The sequence below is a fragment of the Ciconia boyciana genome, chromosome 14, assembly GCF_034638445.1.
Source record: "Ciconia boyciana chromosome 14, ASM3463844v1, whole genome shotgun sequence".
NCBI lineage: Eukaryota > Metazoa > Chordata > Aves > Ciconiiformes > Ciconiidae > Ciconia > Ciconia boyciana.
In genome coordinates this window covers 323,403-343,002 of record NC_132947.1, presented here as the reverse complement: position 1 = coordinate 343,002, position 19,600 = coordinate 323,403, and the positions used below count along the sequence as shown (strand labels likewise).

Below are 19,600 nucleotides of genomic sequence, written 5' to 3'. Positions count from 1 at the left end.
CAGGAGCCAGCGCCGATGCCGGAGGGCTTTCAGCAGCAGTGTCCATCAACTGCCCTACGCTAAACCTGAGGGCACTGCAACACCCCTCTGTCAGAGCCCCTTCCCACACGCACACAGCCCTGCTCTGGTTGCCCTGCTGAGCCCAGCGCGCGGGAGCTGGGGCAAACATGGGAGCTTCCCCAATGGTCCCCCGCTGGCAGGGCGCCGGGCTTCCTGCCCCCCCATGCTGCAGCTACCAGCAAGCAGACAGGAGGCAGAGGAGCCTGCACCGTGCCCACAGCAACCGCCTGTGCTCGTTTGTGTGATGCTGGATGAAGAGGAGACGGGACAGGACGGGAGGAGGCCGGGGGACAGGAGGACACTCACCGACCAGAATGAGGACGCACACCAGCAGCGCGATGAGGGCACCGGGGCTCAGCGTAGCTGATACAACGTAGGCTGTGCTGTTGCAGGACTGGATGGCCCCGTTGCTGTCACAGCCGCAGACGTGGATGGTCAGAGTCCCTGTGCTGCTGAGGGCCGGGGGGCCACTGTCCACCACCAAAATGGGGAGCAAGTACACATCCTGCTCCTGGCGATTGAAGCCCATTCTTTGCGTGTGCACCGCAGCTGTGTTGTCTGCAGGGAACAAGTAAACCCACAGCAAAGTCACTCCTATAGCACAGCCAGCAGGACTCGCTGTGAGCTCCTCCACACTCAGGATGAACACTCAGGGTGCTGGTGGGCTGCTACTGCTTGCACAGCGGTTGTTCATACACCAACTCCAGCAAGCACCCAAAGAGGGGATGGGGCCTCCCTCCTCTCCATCACAGGGGAGCAGGGAGTGAGCTCATGGCTCCCCTGCACTGCAGCCCCTCAGCAGCCTGAGCACTTGGAGGTGGCCAGATCCGCTCCAGCACGTGCCCCTTCACTGGGCACCTTGGAGCCAGCCTGGTGTCTCACCCGCCAGCATGCCCAGGGCACGGTGAACCCAACACAGGAACAACAGTACGCAGGTGTCTGAGCTGTGCTGACAAACAATGCAGTCGGAGCAGAGAGAGGGGAAAAAAACCCCACCTCTTCCAGAAGACCCTGTGAGAGTGGTACAGAGCAGGAATCAGGATAAAAATCTCTTGCTGACATGGAGACCCCCTCCTGACCCGACCTGGCCCACTCAGTCCAGAGCAGGCAGGGGTCTGCAGATGGCACTGAACTTGCAAGAGCAGTTACTGCTTCCAAACCTGAGAGCCATGGGTGAAGGGTCCTGGCTCAGCTGGAGCACCAAATACCCCTAGGATCCTTTATAACTTCTGAAGGAGCAGGCAGAGCTCCTTCCAAGCCTCCCAGCCAAGCCAGCCATCCTCCTCTCCGTCTGCTAAAACTCTGCTGTTTCAGGGGCTCAGCCGGCACAGCATAACCCATTACGATCCCATTAACACGGCCACTTCATGGGCCCCTCCAGGGCCGTCGCGCCAGAGATGAACCCAAGCAGCAGCTGTGCACAGGCGACCTGGAGCAGAGAGGGTAGGAACAGGGACTGAAAATCAGCTCGGCTCCCTGCTCGTGTGTGCTACTCACTGCCAGCCAGCAGCAGAGCGGGCAGGAAGGGATTGAATAGTAGCTGAACAATTGTGGCCAGATGTCAGAAGTAGCTGCCGACTGCAGTCTTTAATAAAACGTAGATTGGCCCGCTCACAGCAAGGTACTGCTGTCTACAGACTCTCTCCTCATTGCATCGGATTTATGCTGGACTGGCCCCTTTCTGTATCAATCAGCTCTTCCATCGGAAAAGACATCTATTCTAATTCTGGCTCTTGGGCTGCCTGCCACCACGGAAATTACCGTATGGATCGGGTGCTGCATGGGAGCACATGGGGCACGGTGGGGACAGGAGACAAGCCAAGAGCAGAGCAGAGGGGCAGGCACACGCTGAGCCGTGGGACAGGGAAGATCCACCGGCCAGACGGGAAGCGGGGGCAGATCCCGGAGGTGCTGTGCAGCAGCCGGGGCAGAGCAGAGCACAGAGCCCATCTTCCCCCAGGCTGCTCAGGGCTGGGGGCAATGCAGTTTGGGCAGAGTCTGCCAGGATCGCAGTGCTGAGCCCTTGCCCAGCTCTGCCAGTACAAACGACAGAGGCACAGATGACCTGCCCACAGGACTGCTGCAACCAACCCCAGCAAAGGCCAAGCAAAGGCAAGGCTGGTCTCTGCTTCGCAGCAGCCTGGAAGAAGAGGAGCTGGGGCAATCCGTGCCCCCCCGTGCTGACACATAGGTGCAGAGGCAAAGCCCACCCAGCGTGTGCTGGAGCTGAGCATGGCTAGGTGCAGCAAGAGCGAGGAAGATGGAGTGTCTGTGCCAAGAGGGGAGGCAGCAGTGCACAGGCTTGTGCCCAGAACAGTGCTCAGCTGTCATGGTGCTAAATACCAGATTGTTGCTTCTATCGTCAGGTTTCTGGACTCAGCCCACCAGTTTTTTGTGTTGCCAGAATACGGCCGTGTTGCTGGGGAGAGCAGAGCTTTGGCACCCTAGCTGGGGACAGCTGGGATTCCATCATAAAGGAGACAGGGAGAAAGCCATCTCTTCCAGTTCACCTGAGAGCACAGGTCTGCCTTGAAGAGCTCAACGCAGGAAAGGCAAGGACACCAGAGAGAAGACCACACCAGCCAACATTTGGAGGCTGCACTGAATGCCACAAGGGTGATACTCAAAACCAGATCTCATTCATGCACACAGAGCTGTGCTGCAGGTCACACTAGAGAAACTCTTCCTTTGGATGCAGCATCTTTTTATCCATTAAGGGAATTTTCCAGGTAACCTCACTCATCACTGCTCGCAGCAGCAGGCTTCAGGCAGGCAACATCCTCAAGAGCACAGAGCAGAAGACAGCAATAAGGCAAATGCTTGTACCAGTCGATCCGGTGACAGTTTGCCCCAGAAGAGAGATGCTGCCTGCAAGGTCAGCACTCCGCCTGCAAGGCTGCAGCGCCCAGCACCGACCCATGCTTCCCAAGTCAGACATGATCTGAGTGCTGCAGCATCACCAGCCCATGGAGGGCATTGCCCACAGCAGAGAGCACGATCTTTCTGCACCACATGCGTTGCCTGGCTTCTCTCTACGTGAGGCAGGGATGACCGACCCTCTGCCTGGGCAGCCACCTGGTCCTCCAGGACATCTGCCACCGTGGCTGAGACTCCTGGAGCAGCACGTGACCCCAGCAGAGAGGCAACTCGGCAGAGCTGTCAGGAGGAGCACGGCAGCACCAGCCCACCAGGCAGCAGGGAGGCTGAAGCAAGTGCGCCTATTGCCTACCAAGGATGAGTTAGGAAAAAAAAATATTGTTATGCTAATCATTTGCACAAAGGTAACAAGATCTCATTTGGTGCTGCTCCCTCAGCTTGCTGCAGCATAGCAGGGAGATATAAATAACGTTAAGGCACCATCTCAGCAAGAGACTAGGACTAACTCCTAGCTAGCCCAGCTAAACATAAGCCTTGGGCATCTGGATCCAGTGGAGATGAAGCCACAGGACAAATGGGACAGACCCACTTGCTGTGAGCAAGCAAGGCTCTGGCCCTCAGCCTGGGAAGGTTGCCTTCACTGGCACCATCACACCAGTCAAGTAACCAGCCTGAGCTCATGGTTGGATCCTGGCTCAGAGGATCCCCATGCACACAGCCCTGTACCTCCACGTGCTGCTCAACCTGTTTCTGGCCCAGGTCTGATGAAACGCTGTGCTTAGGAGCTCTCCCAGCCACCCGGGCGAGCACCCCTCTAGCTCTGCGTAAATGCAGGCATAGCACCAGCTCCTCACCTCTCTGGAAATGTAGCAGAAGGCTGGCGACTCCCCTTCTGTTTACAGCCAGCTCCAGCTCCTGTTAGGGGGGAGGACCTGCCACAAGGCACACGGTATTTTTAGAAACAGCCTCTAGAAATCAAGGGGAAATACATGTGCAAGTCGCAGAGAGGCTGCCGCTAACCTCAGCTCAGCTGAGACCGCTCAGTCAGTGCATTGCACTGCTGAGCCCCCTCACCTCCAAGTATGGGAAGGAGAAATATTTTCGCTGCTGAACCCACAAAGTCAAAATAAAGCAGCCAAAATAAAGCAACAGCATGACAGACAGCTCTGGTCTGAGAAACCTGAGCTCAGGAAGGGGTTGAGGTCTTGCTCTGTAACCCAAAACTCGGTGCTAGGGAGAGAGACAAAAATCACAACCACAAAACACTATTTCAAACATAATGGAACTACATTTTCTTTCTTGAACAGAGTGACATGAGCACTTCCTACAGGAGGGAGATCCACAGAAATTTCACATCTACACCTACGACATTGCTCACCAAGGCTGGACAGCCAGCCCCCTCCAGGCACCGAGATGGCTCCATCGTCCTCCCTGCTGCCCACCCGCTGTGCCCACGGCTCCCCAGGCACCCTGGACAACTGTTTTCTCTGTTGGGTGTTTACACCCCTGTTACTTGCAAATTTCTTCTGTGTTCCCTTCTGAGATACTCCAGGAAAAGCAGTGCTGCTGCCATGCAACGTAGGCTATTTGACCATAGAAGTGAAGAAAATTTTGCCCAGATCTGGGAAAATGTATCCTGGAAAATGCATCCAAAGCAACTTCCTACAAAAGAACGTAATTTCTCTTGGTACTGTTGTTTCTTTAAATGCAGCTGACCCTAGGCAGTTGCTTCAGGATGTGTGTCTCGGTGTAGATTTGTTTGTATCAGCACAGCCCAAGTTGTCGCAAAGAAAAGCCAGGCAGGCCTGGCCCTGCAGCCTCTCATGTCTCTTCCTCTGTAGCAGCTTTCTGCTAAGTCCATTTTTGGGGTCATGAGGTTGAGAAGCAGTGTTTCCCAGGAGCTGGTACTGAAATTTGAGCAGACGTTAATCCACAGCTTTCCTGCACAGACGAGTTTGGATCTCCACACTTATGTTTTCCTGCATGATCCTCGCGAGGTTGCACTTTGTGCTACGGTCACACCACTCTAAAGGTTGTGCCATGTGTTCTCTGAAGCCCCAAGTGAAAGCATTTACTATCACTGCCATCTTGCTACACAAACTGACATTTCCTCCGCAGGTTTCCTATGCCACCCTCTCCCTGACCACACAGTGATGTTATCCCGTGTCGCATCATATCACCTCTGCGATGGACAGAAGATGGCACCTCTGCCTGCTTGAGGAGCAAGTCACCAGACAAGGCAGAAACCAATGTGGGTCAAGTGTGCAGGCACCAGTCAATACTGCTGTAAGAGGAAAGTTTAGGAACGCAATATACTCTGGTGGTAGTGTAACATCACTAGGAATAATAAAATAATTAAGTCTCTCATACTCCCTCTCCAAAGAGGCTCTTGGCAGCTTCAAAGACAGAACTAATAAATCCTTCTCATAACTCAGTCTTGAATAGCACTAGGAGAGCAGAAGGGAGCAAGCTACCTCCAGTTTGGATTTCGATATCCCTGCCCTCTCCCACACTCCTGGGGCCACACAAGCGTCTGCCTTCCCCTTCTCGGGCAGCTGTTCTGCAGCTCCAGTGCCTGGGCACACCAGCTCTGGGGAGGTGCACATGGCTCCCGGCTGGGCCCACGGCCATACTGCTGCTGGAGCTGCCCAAAAGGAGCAGAGTCCCGCTCCAGCCCCAGGCGGGTGCAGCTGGTAGGAGAAGAATCCAATTTTTCCCTTTTGCCTCTTCCTTCTCCCAAGTTCTCTGGGGGCCAAGCTGTGGCACCACTGCTGCTCACTTACCTTTTGCTCAGCCCCCGCGGAGGTTTGATGCCTTTTTTTCACCCCCGTCAGATCAGCATCTGCACTGCTCGTGCTGCGAACAGCATCCCTGCAGGGCTGGAGGAGGCTTCCTCTATCCTGAGGCAATCCTTGAATCCTAACATTTTGCATTTGATTGTTACGATTTTCAGATCTGTCACCCATTACATCCTCTTAATGGGACCTGCAGAGAGTTCGGATGTCTGCTTGCCTAGCCCTTGAGCTCTGGAGTCAGTAGCTCCATGTGTCGCTCCATATTATCTAGCACCTCTTCCAGGTTCCTGGGCTTGGATGCTTTCTACCATCCCTTCCAACACAATTAGCATTTCTTGGAGAACATGATTTCAGGCTTTAATTGCCTTTGATCCTTCTGTAATCAATTTTCTCAGGCCGGAAAGACGCAGCAAAAGGCGAGTTAGGAGGCAGAGGATGGTGAATGCCTTTGGAATGGCACCAATTGGACCTGGGTGAGGTCAGCTTTTCCAATACTCTCTCTTCCTTTAGGCATTTCATTTGCTGGGCATCTTCCTTCTGGATCGGGGCTGTTGTTACCACACATGATATTTATTCCTTGTCTGATGATTTAGGAAGTGCTTGAGCACTCCCTTGGACCAAGCAAAAGCAAGGAGAGATGCAAGTAGGAAACGGCACTCTTTCTAAAAGCCTGACTCCTGCAAACCAGCTGTAATTCAGCTAACGCAAGGTCTCCTGCAGGGTCACCTTTTGCTCTCGTAGCTCCAGCCTGGAGCATCAGAGCCAAGGCAGCTCCGTGTGCCGCTGGGAGCTGGTGAGTGGGGCTGCAGGTGTTAACCGCAGGCACTTTGCAAGGGCCTTCCCCACTCTGTGCAGTTTTGGCTGCAGTGGGGTCTGACCCAGCAGGGTTTGGGCAAGCGGCAGTGTCGTGACTGTATCATGGCAGTATCGGGCTGCAGCAGACCTGTCCTGTGACCACTGCCATACGCCCACTTACTAGCAGGTACTCCGCAAGCTCTTCATCTGACGGACAGGCTGCCCCATCGATCACCCTGGGCTTTCCCTAAAACCCTCACAGGCTTCCTCCACGCTGCCCAAGAGGAGCCCTAGAAAAGCCTAGGCAGGGTGCAGCATCCTCTCCTGCCCCCCTGCGCTACCCCGCCTGGCTCTGCTCCCACCCGTGCCACGGGGCTCTGTGCTTTAACGTTTAACCAACTCTCACTCCTTCTGCTTCTCCAGCCTCCTGCAGGGTCAGTTTTGCCAGCAAGGTGCCTGCCTCAGCAGCCGCCCCCCTCGTCCCCCTGCCCGCTGGGGCGCAGCCAGCAGCCCCCCGAGGGAGCCCCTCCACCCTGCGGCCAGCTTGGAGCCTCAGACACCTCTCTGGCAGCTCGCATCTAACTCGCTGCTGGCCGTAGCCGGCCAGGCTCCCCACCTCCCAGCCCTGCCACGGGTGCTCTTGCCCTGCCTGATGAACTGTAGCAGGAGCATTCCCGAGCGGATGCTGATCCCTGCCGTGCTGAGGACAAGTCACCCTCCTGGGGTGGCTTTCTGCTGCCTTGCAGGAGTGGTGGGAAGTAGGTGCGAAGCAAAAGAGAGAAGAAGGATTTAAGCAAGAGCTTAGTGAATCCATCTGTGCTGACATTCATCAGTGTCACTCCTTGGCTGCAAAAGCAATATTTATAAATCATGTTTCAAAACTGGCTACAAATTTGTACAAAGAAACAGATGGGCTGGTGGTAGCAGTTTGTCACCACTGATATTTATATGGAGGAGTAGAGACAAGTGCAAGAGGGGTGAACGCACGAGAGGGAGGCAAGGGGGGGGACAAAGAAGGATGCAGCAAGGGAACCCATGAGAGCAAGGGGCGAAGGTGAGCACACCCAGGGTGCTCAATGGACTGGAGAAAAGGAGGGGCGGAGAAATCGAAGGGAGATGACACTAAAACACACACACGTTAGAAATGAAGGGTGCCTCCATCTGCACAGGCAGCCGCCTCCTCTTGCTGTGGAAGACAGCATCGCTTGGCAATTGGGAGGGTGTCCAAACACCCTGAGAATAACCCTGCAGCAACAGCATTTGTTTTCCCGAGAACAGAAGGCAGGGGGTGATGCCAGCTTTTACTCATTTTATGCAGTGTTGAACCACACGCAAAGTTTGTGAGATCGTTTAGCACGAAGGATTACCCTGTGCAACAAGAGCCTTGTCCCACTCAAGAGAGCAGCAGCTCTGGAGGAGATGGCGGCGTGCGAGCCTGCGTCCTGCACCCTCCTGCAACACCAGCTCTCGGGTCGCTGCTGGTGAACCCCGGCTGAACGAATGAGGGGCGATCCCCACACAGCACTGGGCAGCGAAGCAGCCCCTGCTGAGCTCCAGCCACCCCCGCTGAGCTCCAGCCACCCCCGGCCAGGTCAGGCGGGGCAGTAGTGGTGGCTCTGGGAGTGCAACCCCGCCGCGGCAGACATCCCGGCTCAGAGCAGGGAGTGCGGCCCTGGGCCCCTCGGAGCTCCTGGACGGGTCCAGGTAGGGACGGACATCAGGGTGTAACTCAGTGTGCTCAAGCACATTTTCATAAGGTCCTTCAGAGAAAGTGAAGGAAGTTAATCGCTGGGTGTGGGGCAAAATCTTGCAGAGGATTAAAGCTTGCTTACGTGATAAGAAGCAAAGTTCTGGTGAACAGCTGCCCCATCGGTGCAGGGGGAGGGACTCAGGTCAGGGACAGCTGCACTTTTTAGGACACAAAGCAATATCAGTCCTTCTACAATTATGTCTGAAGCTTTTTGCTGCAAGTTCCATTTTGGCTGTCCCTAATAACACGGAACCAAACCGAGCAAGCAGGATCTTACGTCAACAGAGAGTTCGTCTGATAAGCTCAGAACAAACTAAATCAGACTTTTGACAAATGAAACTGCAAAAACAGAGAAAAAAAATGGTTTAAAAGAAAAAAACAACACCCACAAAACTGAAGCATTTCAATGTGGTCTGCTGGCTTCTGTCTGGGTTGGCCCCTTTGACAAGCAAGTGTGCATCTGGCTGGAGAAGATCCCAGTATCTGGCAGGGTCCCTGCTGTACTTACTGCTGCAATCAGCACCTAAATTCACCCAAAACTGCAGTCAAAAATAGGAAGCAGCCTAGTAACTACCTTTCTGGATTGTTGTCGTCCACACAAATGCAGCCTGACCTTGCAAAATAGCAGCCAGGGATCAGCCAGCAAAACCTGTGTCGCATTCCATCAGTTACAGCAGCAGGCGGGGATCGAGTCATCGGGAGCCGCTCAGCCCAGAGATGCAAAGAACCCCAGAGCTTCCCAGAGGAACAGACAGGCCCTGCCCAGCTGCATTTCCCTAAGGACAGGATGAGCCTCAGGAAACGCAGAGGAACTGCCCTCCTGAGCCACCACCTAACGGGGAATCCAGCTTTGCTGGCCACGTCCCAGGTAACCTGCAACAGCCGAGGGCTGGCTGCTGCACGGCCCCGCTGCCTCCCAGGACTCCTGAGCTGCTCCCATTTGTCAGGGGAACAGGGGCTGCCCACCCACGTGGCGGCCCCAGGATGATCCATGCTCCAGGATTTACCTTGGAGAGGGATAAATCATAATGCTCAAAACGGGAGCATGTTCATCTGTAAATCCACATCATCTCCTTGCCTGTGGGCAGGTTGGAGATTTACCATCAAGAAAGGGACCGAGAGCCCTGAAAACATCAAAGGCTAACCAGACAGCACAAGAGGAGCTTTGGACCTGTCTGCAGCAGAGGAGAAAAGTGGCAGAGCCTCCTTGAGGAAATCCAAACTGCTGGCTGACCAGTCCCACTGTTTCAGGTTGGCAAGGAGCCTTGCAGGGTGTCCAAAGCATCCTGAGCTCCATCTGGCACAGACGGACTGTAAGCCCACAGCTCCCTCTCCCTCCCTGTGGCCAGCTGTGCCGCTCAGCCTGGAGGCTGCAAGACTGGGAAGGGTGCAGCAGGGCTTACCCTTAATATCCAGCAGAGAAAAATGGTGGTTGTTGGTGGCTTCAGGTGCCAGCGTGAAGTAGAAATGATGGCCGCTCTGAGGCTCATCACGGTCCACAACGCTTATTGTCTGGATCAGCTGTGGGCAGAAAGCAGAGGTGAGAATCAGTGCTGCCTCTGCAGCCCCTCCCACGGGCCCCACTCGCGGGGTCTGGCCCAGCAGAGCATCACCAGCTTCTGCCACAGCGAGGGATGAGCCTTTGCCCCTGTAGATGGGCTTAGCTGTAGGACTCCAGCAGAGCTGCTCCCAGTGTGACAGCAGCTGCTTGGGAAGAGGCTCAGGCAGAAGGGGAAGGACAGGCAGGCCGGCACTGGTCCGGAGCGCTGCTCACAGTACGAGACTGCTGCAGGCGCTGATGGAGACCCGGGAGAAGGGCTGGGGGACACCCATTACCTGGCCTGGCTTGGCATCCTCACAGACAGCAGCTTCATAGGGGGTGGCGAGCTCGGGCGGATTGTCATTCACGTCCAGGATACGGATACGGAGAGAAGCTCTCGACACCTGTGAGTGATTATCTGAAACAAAAAAAGAAGCAGAGCTTCAGCAGGAAGTGCCATCTGCTACTAGCAAGGAGAAAACCCTCTTCGTGTCTGTCCATCCAGAGGCAGGCATGGCTGCTCAGCTGCTGCCAGCGCAGAGGGTCACACAACACCGCACCTCTGCCTGCCGGTGGCACAGACCATCTCTGTGGGCCAGCAGTGCCCGCAGGGCATCACTCAGCCTCACCACACCCGTTTTCCAGTAAAGAAACCCAACCGCTGGGCCGCGTACCAAGGACTCCCGAAATGCTGCTGTTGGCCTGTTCTACCCCTGCAAAAGCTGAGCAGCTCCGAGCAAGTCCCCACGATAAGGGTCAGTTACCACCGATGAGCATCTGTGCTGTGGCCAGACAGCACCAAGAGGGGACAAGCAAATTCAGATGCGAGAACATCACACCTTGACTTGGATCCTGACCCTTACAGCCCAGGGGCTAGCAGCAACAGCTGAGAGACGAGCGAGCAAAGCCAGGACGTGAAACGGCTGGTATCAAATAAGGGCACAGAGTGGTGATGAAATGTGCCACGTGCACCTCCACCATACCCGGGTGATCTGGGATTGAACACTCCCTGTCAAGGCACGAGGCTCCTGCCCTGGGACCCGGGCCTTGCACACTGACACCAGCGCATTGCCAGCAGCAGCTTGAACTTGAACCGAGCACCATCTGCCAGCTAGCACAGGGAGGACACATGGTAAGATCTAGGGCAGCCCCTTCACCCCTGCACTCGCCAGCCCGTGCTTCGCGCAGGCAGCAGTGCTGGGGGCTCGCAGCCCGCTCCCCTCCCTCGGGGGCGCATGGAGCCGCTGGTGCTGCTCTGGGCTCACGCCGCACGTGGGACGAGGATTGCGTTTACAGCTCCATTCACTGCAGTGCCGCTCTACCCCACGGCGTGCACCGCAAAGGTACATTGAGCGCTTGCTATAAGATTATAAATCACTCTGGAGGGCCTGATGTTTTCTGAAGCACCTCATGCGCTTCCAGAAATGAGAACTCCCTCATTCTCCATCTCCTTTGTTTTACCCAGAGGCTGCAACTGTGACAGACCCGATACCTCTCTCCTCACTCGGGCAGAAGCTCTGCTGCCTGTTTGTCTATAAAATTAACGCTGGCCCCTGCAGATCAGGTGGGGGAGGACCCAGGGGAGAGGAGATTTAGCTCTGCTCCATAATTAGCCCAGAACCTAAGCCCCCTCCCCAGAGCTGCCTTCACCCTGTTCTCCCGTTATCACTCCTTCTCACCCAGACCAGCTGCTCTGGTGATTAGATGGTTGGTTTTGGGGGAGGGAGGCAGAAGTCGTGACTAAAAGCCTGGAATGATGTGTTATTTTAAAAGGTGTGTTGGTGCAGTGAAATAAACTGCAATTGCTTTTGGGGAGAGAGGAAGGGGGGAGGCAGTGGGGTGGGAAAGGAGGGGGGAGCCTGGGGGAGGCAGAGGGGTGTGCCTGATGCCCACTGGGGCCACAAACGATCAGGATGAAAAAGGGTTCAATTCCTGCAAGAAGAAGGATGACAGCATCTCATCACCCCCTCCTCAGCCTGCAGGAAGTTGGATAACCGTCCCTGCTGCTCAGCTCTAAAGCAAACTGGCATTGCCTTGGAGGCACTGGCGAGAGAAAGATGAGGAAAGGCAGAAAGAGAAGGGAGGAAGAAGAGCCCAGGAGGAGGAAGAGCCTGGGACCCCACCTCTTCCCCTTCCTAACTGCGACCCGGAGGAGCGGTTGCTCCCCCGCTGCCCGAGCTGGCTGCGAGCAGGAGCCGATCCCAGTGCTGCCGAGCTCTCCCCAGGACCTGTCGGCACAGCACGTGCGACAGAGGCTCTGCAGGGCAAGGTTGGGACACTCGAGTGAGCCAGAGCACAGCAGCTTCCCTTCGAGATCACGTCTCACAGCCTCATCAGGAGGGATGCGATCAGCATATTTAGAGCTGGGCATAACCATAGGTCTGTCCTCTTCCACAGCATCAGCGAGCAGCTGCCAGGAGCGTTTTATGCTGTGCACGCGAGTGGGGTCATCCATGCGCCACAGCACAGTGCCGAGGACCCACGCCGACCCATCTGCCAGAGCCATAACTAACATCCCCATCCTCTGAGCACAGCTCAAAGCACAGTTGTCCTTTCTAAATGCACCCTTGTCATAAAAAAGCTCTCCTTTTGCCCCTTCTGAAATTGCTGAAGCCTAAGGCTCATGCTTACTCCTGGCTCAGTGACAGGGTTAAAATTTGACATCTCCAGGAACATCAAGGTTAGAAATGCAACCATTGCATTGTTGCCTACTCTTCCAGTAAGGCATACATCAGCTGCTTTTTATTTTGGCTGTAGTCTGATCTTTTTGAAGGTTCCTCAAATGCTTTCTTTATCAACCTCCCCCTTCCTTTGAGCCAGTACCTGGAATTATGGGTGGAAAATATGAAAAATGGTTGGATATATTTGAAAAAAAAAAATCTCCAAAACATCTCTGAAATGTTTTCTGTAACTTCTGTGGCATAAACTGAATTTATGATGGTCAGAAGTGCAAATAAGACCGTTGGAGTACATCTGGGATGAAAGGCACGATGTGCCTAACTAATGCATGCTTCACATCTGCAAGGCCAAAAGCTCCGACCTGTGCTTCCTCTACATACACAGAAATGTACACACGTACTCCATACACACGTACACGTGCTCCAGCAAGAGTAAATGCTCAGCAGGCATGTACCACTGCCAGGCAGAACAGCAGACTGGGTGGGTGACGGCTGCGGGAGGGCACAGAAACGTGCCCTTGAAGGGCTCTGCCAAGCAGCACCTGGCCAGTGGGCAGGGCGGAGGGTTGCACGTGCCAGGCTGAGTGTGACTGGAGAGGAAAAAAGTCATCTTCCATTGCAGCATCTCTCCTCAGTATTCCGGCTCAGCTGACTGACATGCAAATTAGTTTAATTATTTCTTCTTCTAAAATAAATTATATTTTGCAGTGGCTGCAATATGTTGTGTCAGGCAAAATTACATTCAATATTTTTAAACTAATTGATGTCAGCCTTGAGAAAACCTGATTGACAGCAGCGAGGAAACTAGGCGGCTACCTAAACGCTTTCCTAAATTAAAATTAAACATGCCGTTTTTCTGCATTTCCTCCAGGAGTTGGAATGCTATTAATCTGAAAAGTCTGAGGAAAGAGACATAGAAAATACACAGAACAAGGGGGAGATACTGGAAACACAGCAGTGCAGTACGGGAGCTCCAGGCTGATGACTGGCAGCTGCCTTTGTCAACATGGGCTGAATTATTTCGGAGTCGCTGGAGCCTGCCTGGGGTGGGGGACAGAGTTCTGCCCGCTTCCACGCTGCAGCATCTGCACTTTCCTCAATGCTACAAACAGCGCAGCTCAGGACAAGCAGCGAGCGCAGCCTGGACCCCCCGTGCCGAGGTGCCGCTCGGCGGGCAGCACAGCGCAGGGACGGGCAGCACCCTGGCTTTGGAGCAGGAGAAAGCCACAGTCCTGCTGCACAGCAACTCTGAGGCCAAGCCTCAAATGCTCCAGCTGAATCTTCAGCCACATCCCAAAGTATTTTTTCTTAATTTAATTAACCATGAAAAGTAATCTGAACAGTAGAATATTCTTGTCTTAAACATTCAGATGCAAAACGCCAACAGCTTGCCCTCTCCCCAGATTCCGGACAGCCGACTGCCTGCTGGACTGACACAGAGCAGCTCTGGGCAACTGCTCTCAAACGCTGGAAGCTTTGCTGCAGAAGCTCACAGTAATGGGAAGGGACTGCCGAGATGCTCGGCCACCCCTGCCATGGCAGGAAAGGAGGGGATCCGTGGTTACTGCTGCACTGGAATCCAGTCCTTAGCCCTCCAGACCCTCACGCAAACTCACAATAAAGCACTTTGCACTTTTACACCCAAACCTCTACTGTGAGGCTCCAAATCCAACCATTGCTGAAGCACACATACCATTTGCACTCCTGCCTGCACACACAGCCATGTAGTGATACCACATGCAGAAAGCACTCTGCAGCTTTCCTGGGGTCTGAAGCAGCGTGAGGAAAGCCCAGAGGACCGTGGGCTGCTGGTTGTAGCTGCAGCACCTGGGGAAACACAGCTCACAGACGCTGTTGGGTGCAGCGTACGACCCACTCTCTTATGCCTCAAGACCAAATTGGTACAATACTGAATTCAAAATTTTTACATTAGTAGGGAAGCCAGAAGAGGCAGGGGTGGAATTTATCCCTCACTATCTCAGCAAATTGGGAGAAAAAAAATGCAGATTAGAAGACTGGGATGGGCCACTCTGCTTTCCAGCACTCACGCCATGGCTGTGAAGCACAGCATGGTTCTGTAGATGTCAGCACGGCTGCCTGACTGCAAAGCAGAACGCTGATGGCAAGGACAAAGCAGGGGCATGCCAGGGGTATGGCTCGTCGGACACAGGCAGCTACATCAGAGGCTGGAGCTGAAAAACGTGGCTCCCAGCTGAGGGGAAGCAAAGCAGAAGCAGCAGTTAAGCCAAGTAACATATAAACGGCTTTCACCTCTCCTGAGTCCTGCCCGAACTCAGCAGCATGAGAGTCATTAAATCGCATCCAAACACAATGCTCTGATTAAAGCCAGTCTCCAGCAGGAAGATTTATCATCTCAATTACCAGCAGTGGACACAGCAGTCAAGGCCTCATCATTTTACATGAGCAAAGAGGAAAACAGGAAGAGAATCACTAATATTAGCCCAAGGAAGGTAAACAGCTTGCAAGTGAGATGAAGATTTATGTCTGGAAATGCTTGGCCTGGTCCCAGGCCAGATTTGAGCAGCCCCCATACTTCCTGCTGGCTGCCATGTTGCAAGGCCAAATATTCTGCTGGTCACCAGCCAGCAGAGACGGCTCACGCTGGGGAGTGCCTGTTCTGCAGGGGGAGACCTGCCCCTCCTCTCCTCCCAGCAGCAGGACACAGCCCAGCCAGCCTCACAGGTGCAGCCAGGCACCTTCTGCAGCTTTTCTCACTGCTCCTCAAACAGAAATACACTCTCTTTGGTTTTCTGTAGGTGGGGCATGCACCGCTGGAAACGGTCTCTGCTGCAGCAGCACCGGGTCCCAGATGGGGCTCTCAAAGGTGGGCGGACAGCTCTTGTATCCACCTGCTCAAACCTAACAGACAGGCTGCCTGCAGGAACAAGTGCTGTCAGCGGGCTGGGAGGGCAGCTCACAGAGGCCACAGGGAGGCAAGACCTGCTGCAACACGCTCCAGGCTGCATGCCCATGCACCACAGGAATCAAGCGGGCATAGCTTCCCACCGGCCCTGATGAGCTGGGGTGTCAGGCATGAGCCCGGGCAGTGGGATGCCTGGTGGGCTCGCTCCATTCCTTCTGCAACGTTTACATCTCACTGAGGAAAGAGGAAGAATATTTTACCACTTGCCTCCACCGGAGTTGATAACGTCCTGCCAGGCTATGCAGCAGACCCTGCGGCAGCCAGCTGCAACCCGCGTGCCCATGGCGAACACTGCAGGGCCCCACCAGCTCTCCCCGGCCCCAGACACCTGCGTGCCGGGAACTGCCACGTGGCAGGAACTGCTGCACTGGACGTGCCGACGACAGTGCAGAGGGTCCCAGCGCTCTGTGCTCATGATGCCACAGCTGATCCCACTGCACCGGTCACGGCCTGACAGCTGCTGCACAGCCATGCTCTGAAACCCCTCGATCACTTGGAAGGCTGTACCTTTACAACTGCCCTTTCCACCAGAGGATTCAGACATAAATTGTACTTTAAATTCAATATCAGTCATTAATATTTCATGATAACAAAACGTTAAGGATAATGTCACTGGGAGGAATGTCTGGGCAGTTAAAACGGATGAGTCAGAGCTCACCGTGGGAGAAGTCAGAGCACTGAAGAGTCTCCCCAGCTTTTGAAGCGATCCAGCCTGACAGGCTTCCCTGCCGGAGGGGAGCTGCAGCATTTACTGACTTGTTCTGATATCCTAGCCGCTGCGTGTAAATATTGTCCTTCTGATTCTTGTCACCTCATGTTTCCTCTGGATGCTGAGTTGTGCTGCAACGCTGCGATCCCCTCCTCCCCAGCTACTGCTGGCAGAACCTCCCTGCGGAGCCCACCGGACACGCTGGCTATGCAGCAGGCTACCCTCCCTCTGGTGTGGCCAGGCAGCACCGGCACGCTTGCCTGGTGCTGCCTGATGCCAGGCAGGGCTCACGACAGCACCGCAGCCAGACAGTGCAAAGAAGGTTACCACGCCTGGCAGGCACAAAGCGTCAGCGCAGAGAGGGCTTGGGACACGCAGCGGAGCCAGAGACATCCCCCCCAGGACAGCATGGGTCTGGCCAGGGCCACTGCTCCCTCCTCTCCTGGGGCAGCGGGGCCTGCGCCCTGACCTGGCCAGAGCGGATGGCTGCTGCTGTGGCGGGGTGGCCCCGCAGCAGGTACTGATCTCTGGGCCCCAAGTCAGGCCCCAGCGTGGCTCCTCAAATGTGAACAGCACCTTCTTGCTCAAGAACGAGCAAAGAAATGAGAACCAGAAGTCCTGAGGGGTCTCTGGGAGCGAAGCCCGGGGAGGGCTGCTGCCCACAGACAGACAGGCCTTGGCACACGTCTGCAGATGTCAGAAGGTGCTTTGCAGCCAAAGCAGCTCCCTGGTACCAGCTGCAGTGGGGTGGCAGGGCACAGCAGGTCCCAGGCTGCCCTGGCAACTTGCACATCCAAAATGTGGAAAACTTTGAAGAATATGGCAATGCCTTTCTTTCTTCCCAGCATGGTGCCTGGGACTGAAGCCCCTTCTCCATCTTCAGGCTCGGAAAAAGGAGGAACATAGAGCACTCCCTAGGGCCCACGGGGCCACTTCCACCATTGCACACAGGACCTGCAGAACACATGAGCCAAGGCACTGTGCAAACACGACAGAGGGCAGCAGGATGCCCAGGGCAGCCTCACTGGCTTCCTACCCACAGCGGAACACCTGTAGGGAAGCAAAGCCTGCCCTTTGCTGCTATTATTTTCTTTTCATTCCTCCAGAGGAGTTTATTCAGAGCTCCTTTGAGCAGCAGGACCCAGGTTTGTTCTTTTCTTTCTTAACTGGAGAAGAAGAGAAACAGAACATCTGCTGGAAGCATCCACACTAGGCTCTGCCACCCCCATCACGCAGAGGGAAGATAAACTAACAAAACCTACAGAGCCACTAAGCTGTTCCCTCCCAGCTCTCCCAGCTGGGTGTGAGCAGATTTGTCAGTTACTGTAAATACAGGCTAAAGGATAGCACAGCCATAAGGGAAGGAAGAGACCATCACCAGGGCTCTCATGCAAGGGTCAGAAAGGAGCTGATTTCAGAAGAGGACAAAAGAGCTTCACCTCATCCTCTGCCTGAGACTTTTCCTGGTGGGCTGCAGGGTGAGGCCAAGTGCTGTGGCCAGAGCTGAAGCAGCCTGGTGGTACCAGCCCTGGCAGCACCGCTGCTCCCTGTCCCCAGCATGGGGGCTCAGGGATGCTCTGCCCCTGCAGCTCCTTCCCACTGCTGCAGTGCCAGGACCTCCCATCCACTCCTTGCTGTGCCTTGCCAAGCCTGCAGCCACACCAAGGGCAGGGGGACCAAGGAGGAGGGGCACAGGAGGCATCCAGAGCCACATACCCAGTGTGCAGGTACAGCCTGCAAATCCCAACCACCGTGAGCCCCCAGCAGGAGCGAGTGCTGGCAGCCATCTGTGCCACAGGGCTCCAGTTGATGGGGCATCCACCCACAGCACATGGCTGAACCAGGGGGATGCAGGTGATGCAAACACAGACCCCCTCGGGAGCCCCCAGAGCTGCTCAGCAGGTGCGAATGCAGGGAGCAAGCTGCACAGGGATGACTGGCAGAGCTGGCGCATAGGTAACACAAATTTGATTAGTGTTCATCAAATATACTATTCGACCATGCTCCCTTATTAATGCTCGAGTCAGGAAGAGTATTTTTAGGTTGTCTAGGGAGATGTCAGACTCAGTGCTGCTGCATTTTTTTTTTTTTTTACTTCACTTCAGTGTTAATTAACACTTGCATCTTGGTCACCTCTGCAGTGAACGCACCCGTATTTCCCCCTCTGCCCCTCTCCGGTCCAGGCACAGGCTGTCTGCTCCACACAGCACTCCTCCATCTCACCTGCTTCCATCGCCAGGACAGTGATGTTGTGCCACCCTGCTGTCTCCCGGTCCAGGACCTTTCCTGTCACAATGGCACCTGTGTTGGCATCGATGTCAAAGATCCTCTCTGCATCTGTGCTGCGGTCAATGGCGTACCTAAGACCAGGCAAAAGGGGAAACTGTGAACAGCTGGATGTGCCAAGCCCAACCTCGTCATCAGCCCCAGGAGTATAGGGATCTAACGCAACAGGCCCTATATCACCACTCTCACCTTTCCTCTGCTGCAGCATGGTACATGAAGGCCATGTTTCTACCAGGCTACAAGCCCAGAGCCGTCAAGTAAAATTAAAGTGTGGCTTTTGGTGCATAAAGTGGAACTAAGCACAGACTGTGGACAAGGAGGAAAACCTGCTCTGATGGGAACCTTATGCTCAGGATAGACAGAATGATATAGAAATCATGGGCTGTAACTCCACTCATGACTCTGGGAAGCTTCTGAGATATAGGTTTAGGAGGGTTCAGGAAAGACACCAAACCAAACCGACGGAGGGCACCCCTGCTCATGGAGCTCACCTCACCTACCACCCTCTCTTCTGATCCTGCCATGGCACCCACACCCACCCAAGTGAGAGACCTGGAGCAGTGGAGAGTACAGCAGCATATGGGCAGGCTGTGAGCTGGACCTGCAGATAACCTGAACTGCAGCTACAGCAGTTACAAATGGCAAGGTCTCCTCTGAATCCAGACTGAACCTGTGCAACTGGAGCAAGAACCCTGGCAGCAGAGAGGTGGGCAAAGGCCAGCATCCCCACAATCAGCACAGCACATCATCCCCAGCAGCCCTGAGATTTGCTCTAGTTTGGGCTTCCCAGTTTCACAGGAGCAGACTGAAGAGCTCCTCCAGCTCCAACCGGCTGCAGCTGCTCAGCAGAGACCCTTCACATGCAGATCTCACTCTCCTCCTTCAGCTGCTCCAGTGCTGCCTCAAACAGCCCCCCTTCCCTGGGCATCCCATCAACAGCCCACCCGCTCCCCGTGCCACCTCTGGAGAGCACAACTCCCACCTCTTCCCCAAGGGCAACACCACGGCTCGTAAGAAGAGTCAGACACCCGGGTTTAGCCCTGCACCTTAGCCATGACACCATGAGCCCACGCAATCAGTCCCAGTGGCGTGTCCTGCATTTCCAACCATTACACACATCACATATGGAGTAAAGCAAGCTAACATTAAATCAGGGCACAATTAGA

General features: G+C 54.8%; 1 protein-coding gene across 1 annotated transcript in view; it reads right to left on the bottom strand.

The window, feature by feature from the left end:
• CDH22 (cadherin 22) overlaps nucleotides 1-19,600 on the bottom strand; it is an 87,783-nt gene that overhangs the window by 3,762 nt on the left and 64,421 nt on the right. Inside the window, exons 8-11 of the mRNA XM_072879385.1 lie at nucleotides 18,372-18,508; nucleotides 10,114-10,235; nucleotides 9,681-9,798; nucleotides 367-618 (exon numbers count right to left, since the gene is read on the bottom strand). Of these exons, the coding sequence (XP_072735486.1) occupies nucleotides 367-618; nucleotides 9,681-9,798; nucleotides 10,114-10,235; nucleotides 18,372-18,508 (629 nt within the window). The remainder of the gene's footprint in view (nucleotides 1-366; nucleotides 619-9,680; nucleotides 9,799-10,113; nucleotides 10,236-18,371; nucleotides 18,509-19,600) is intronic.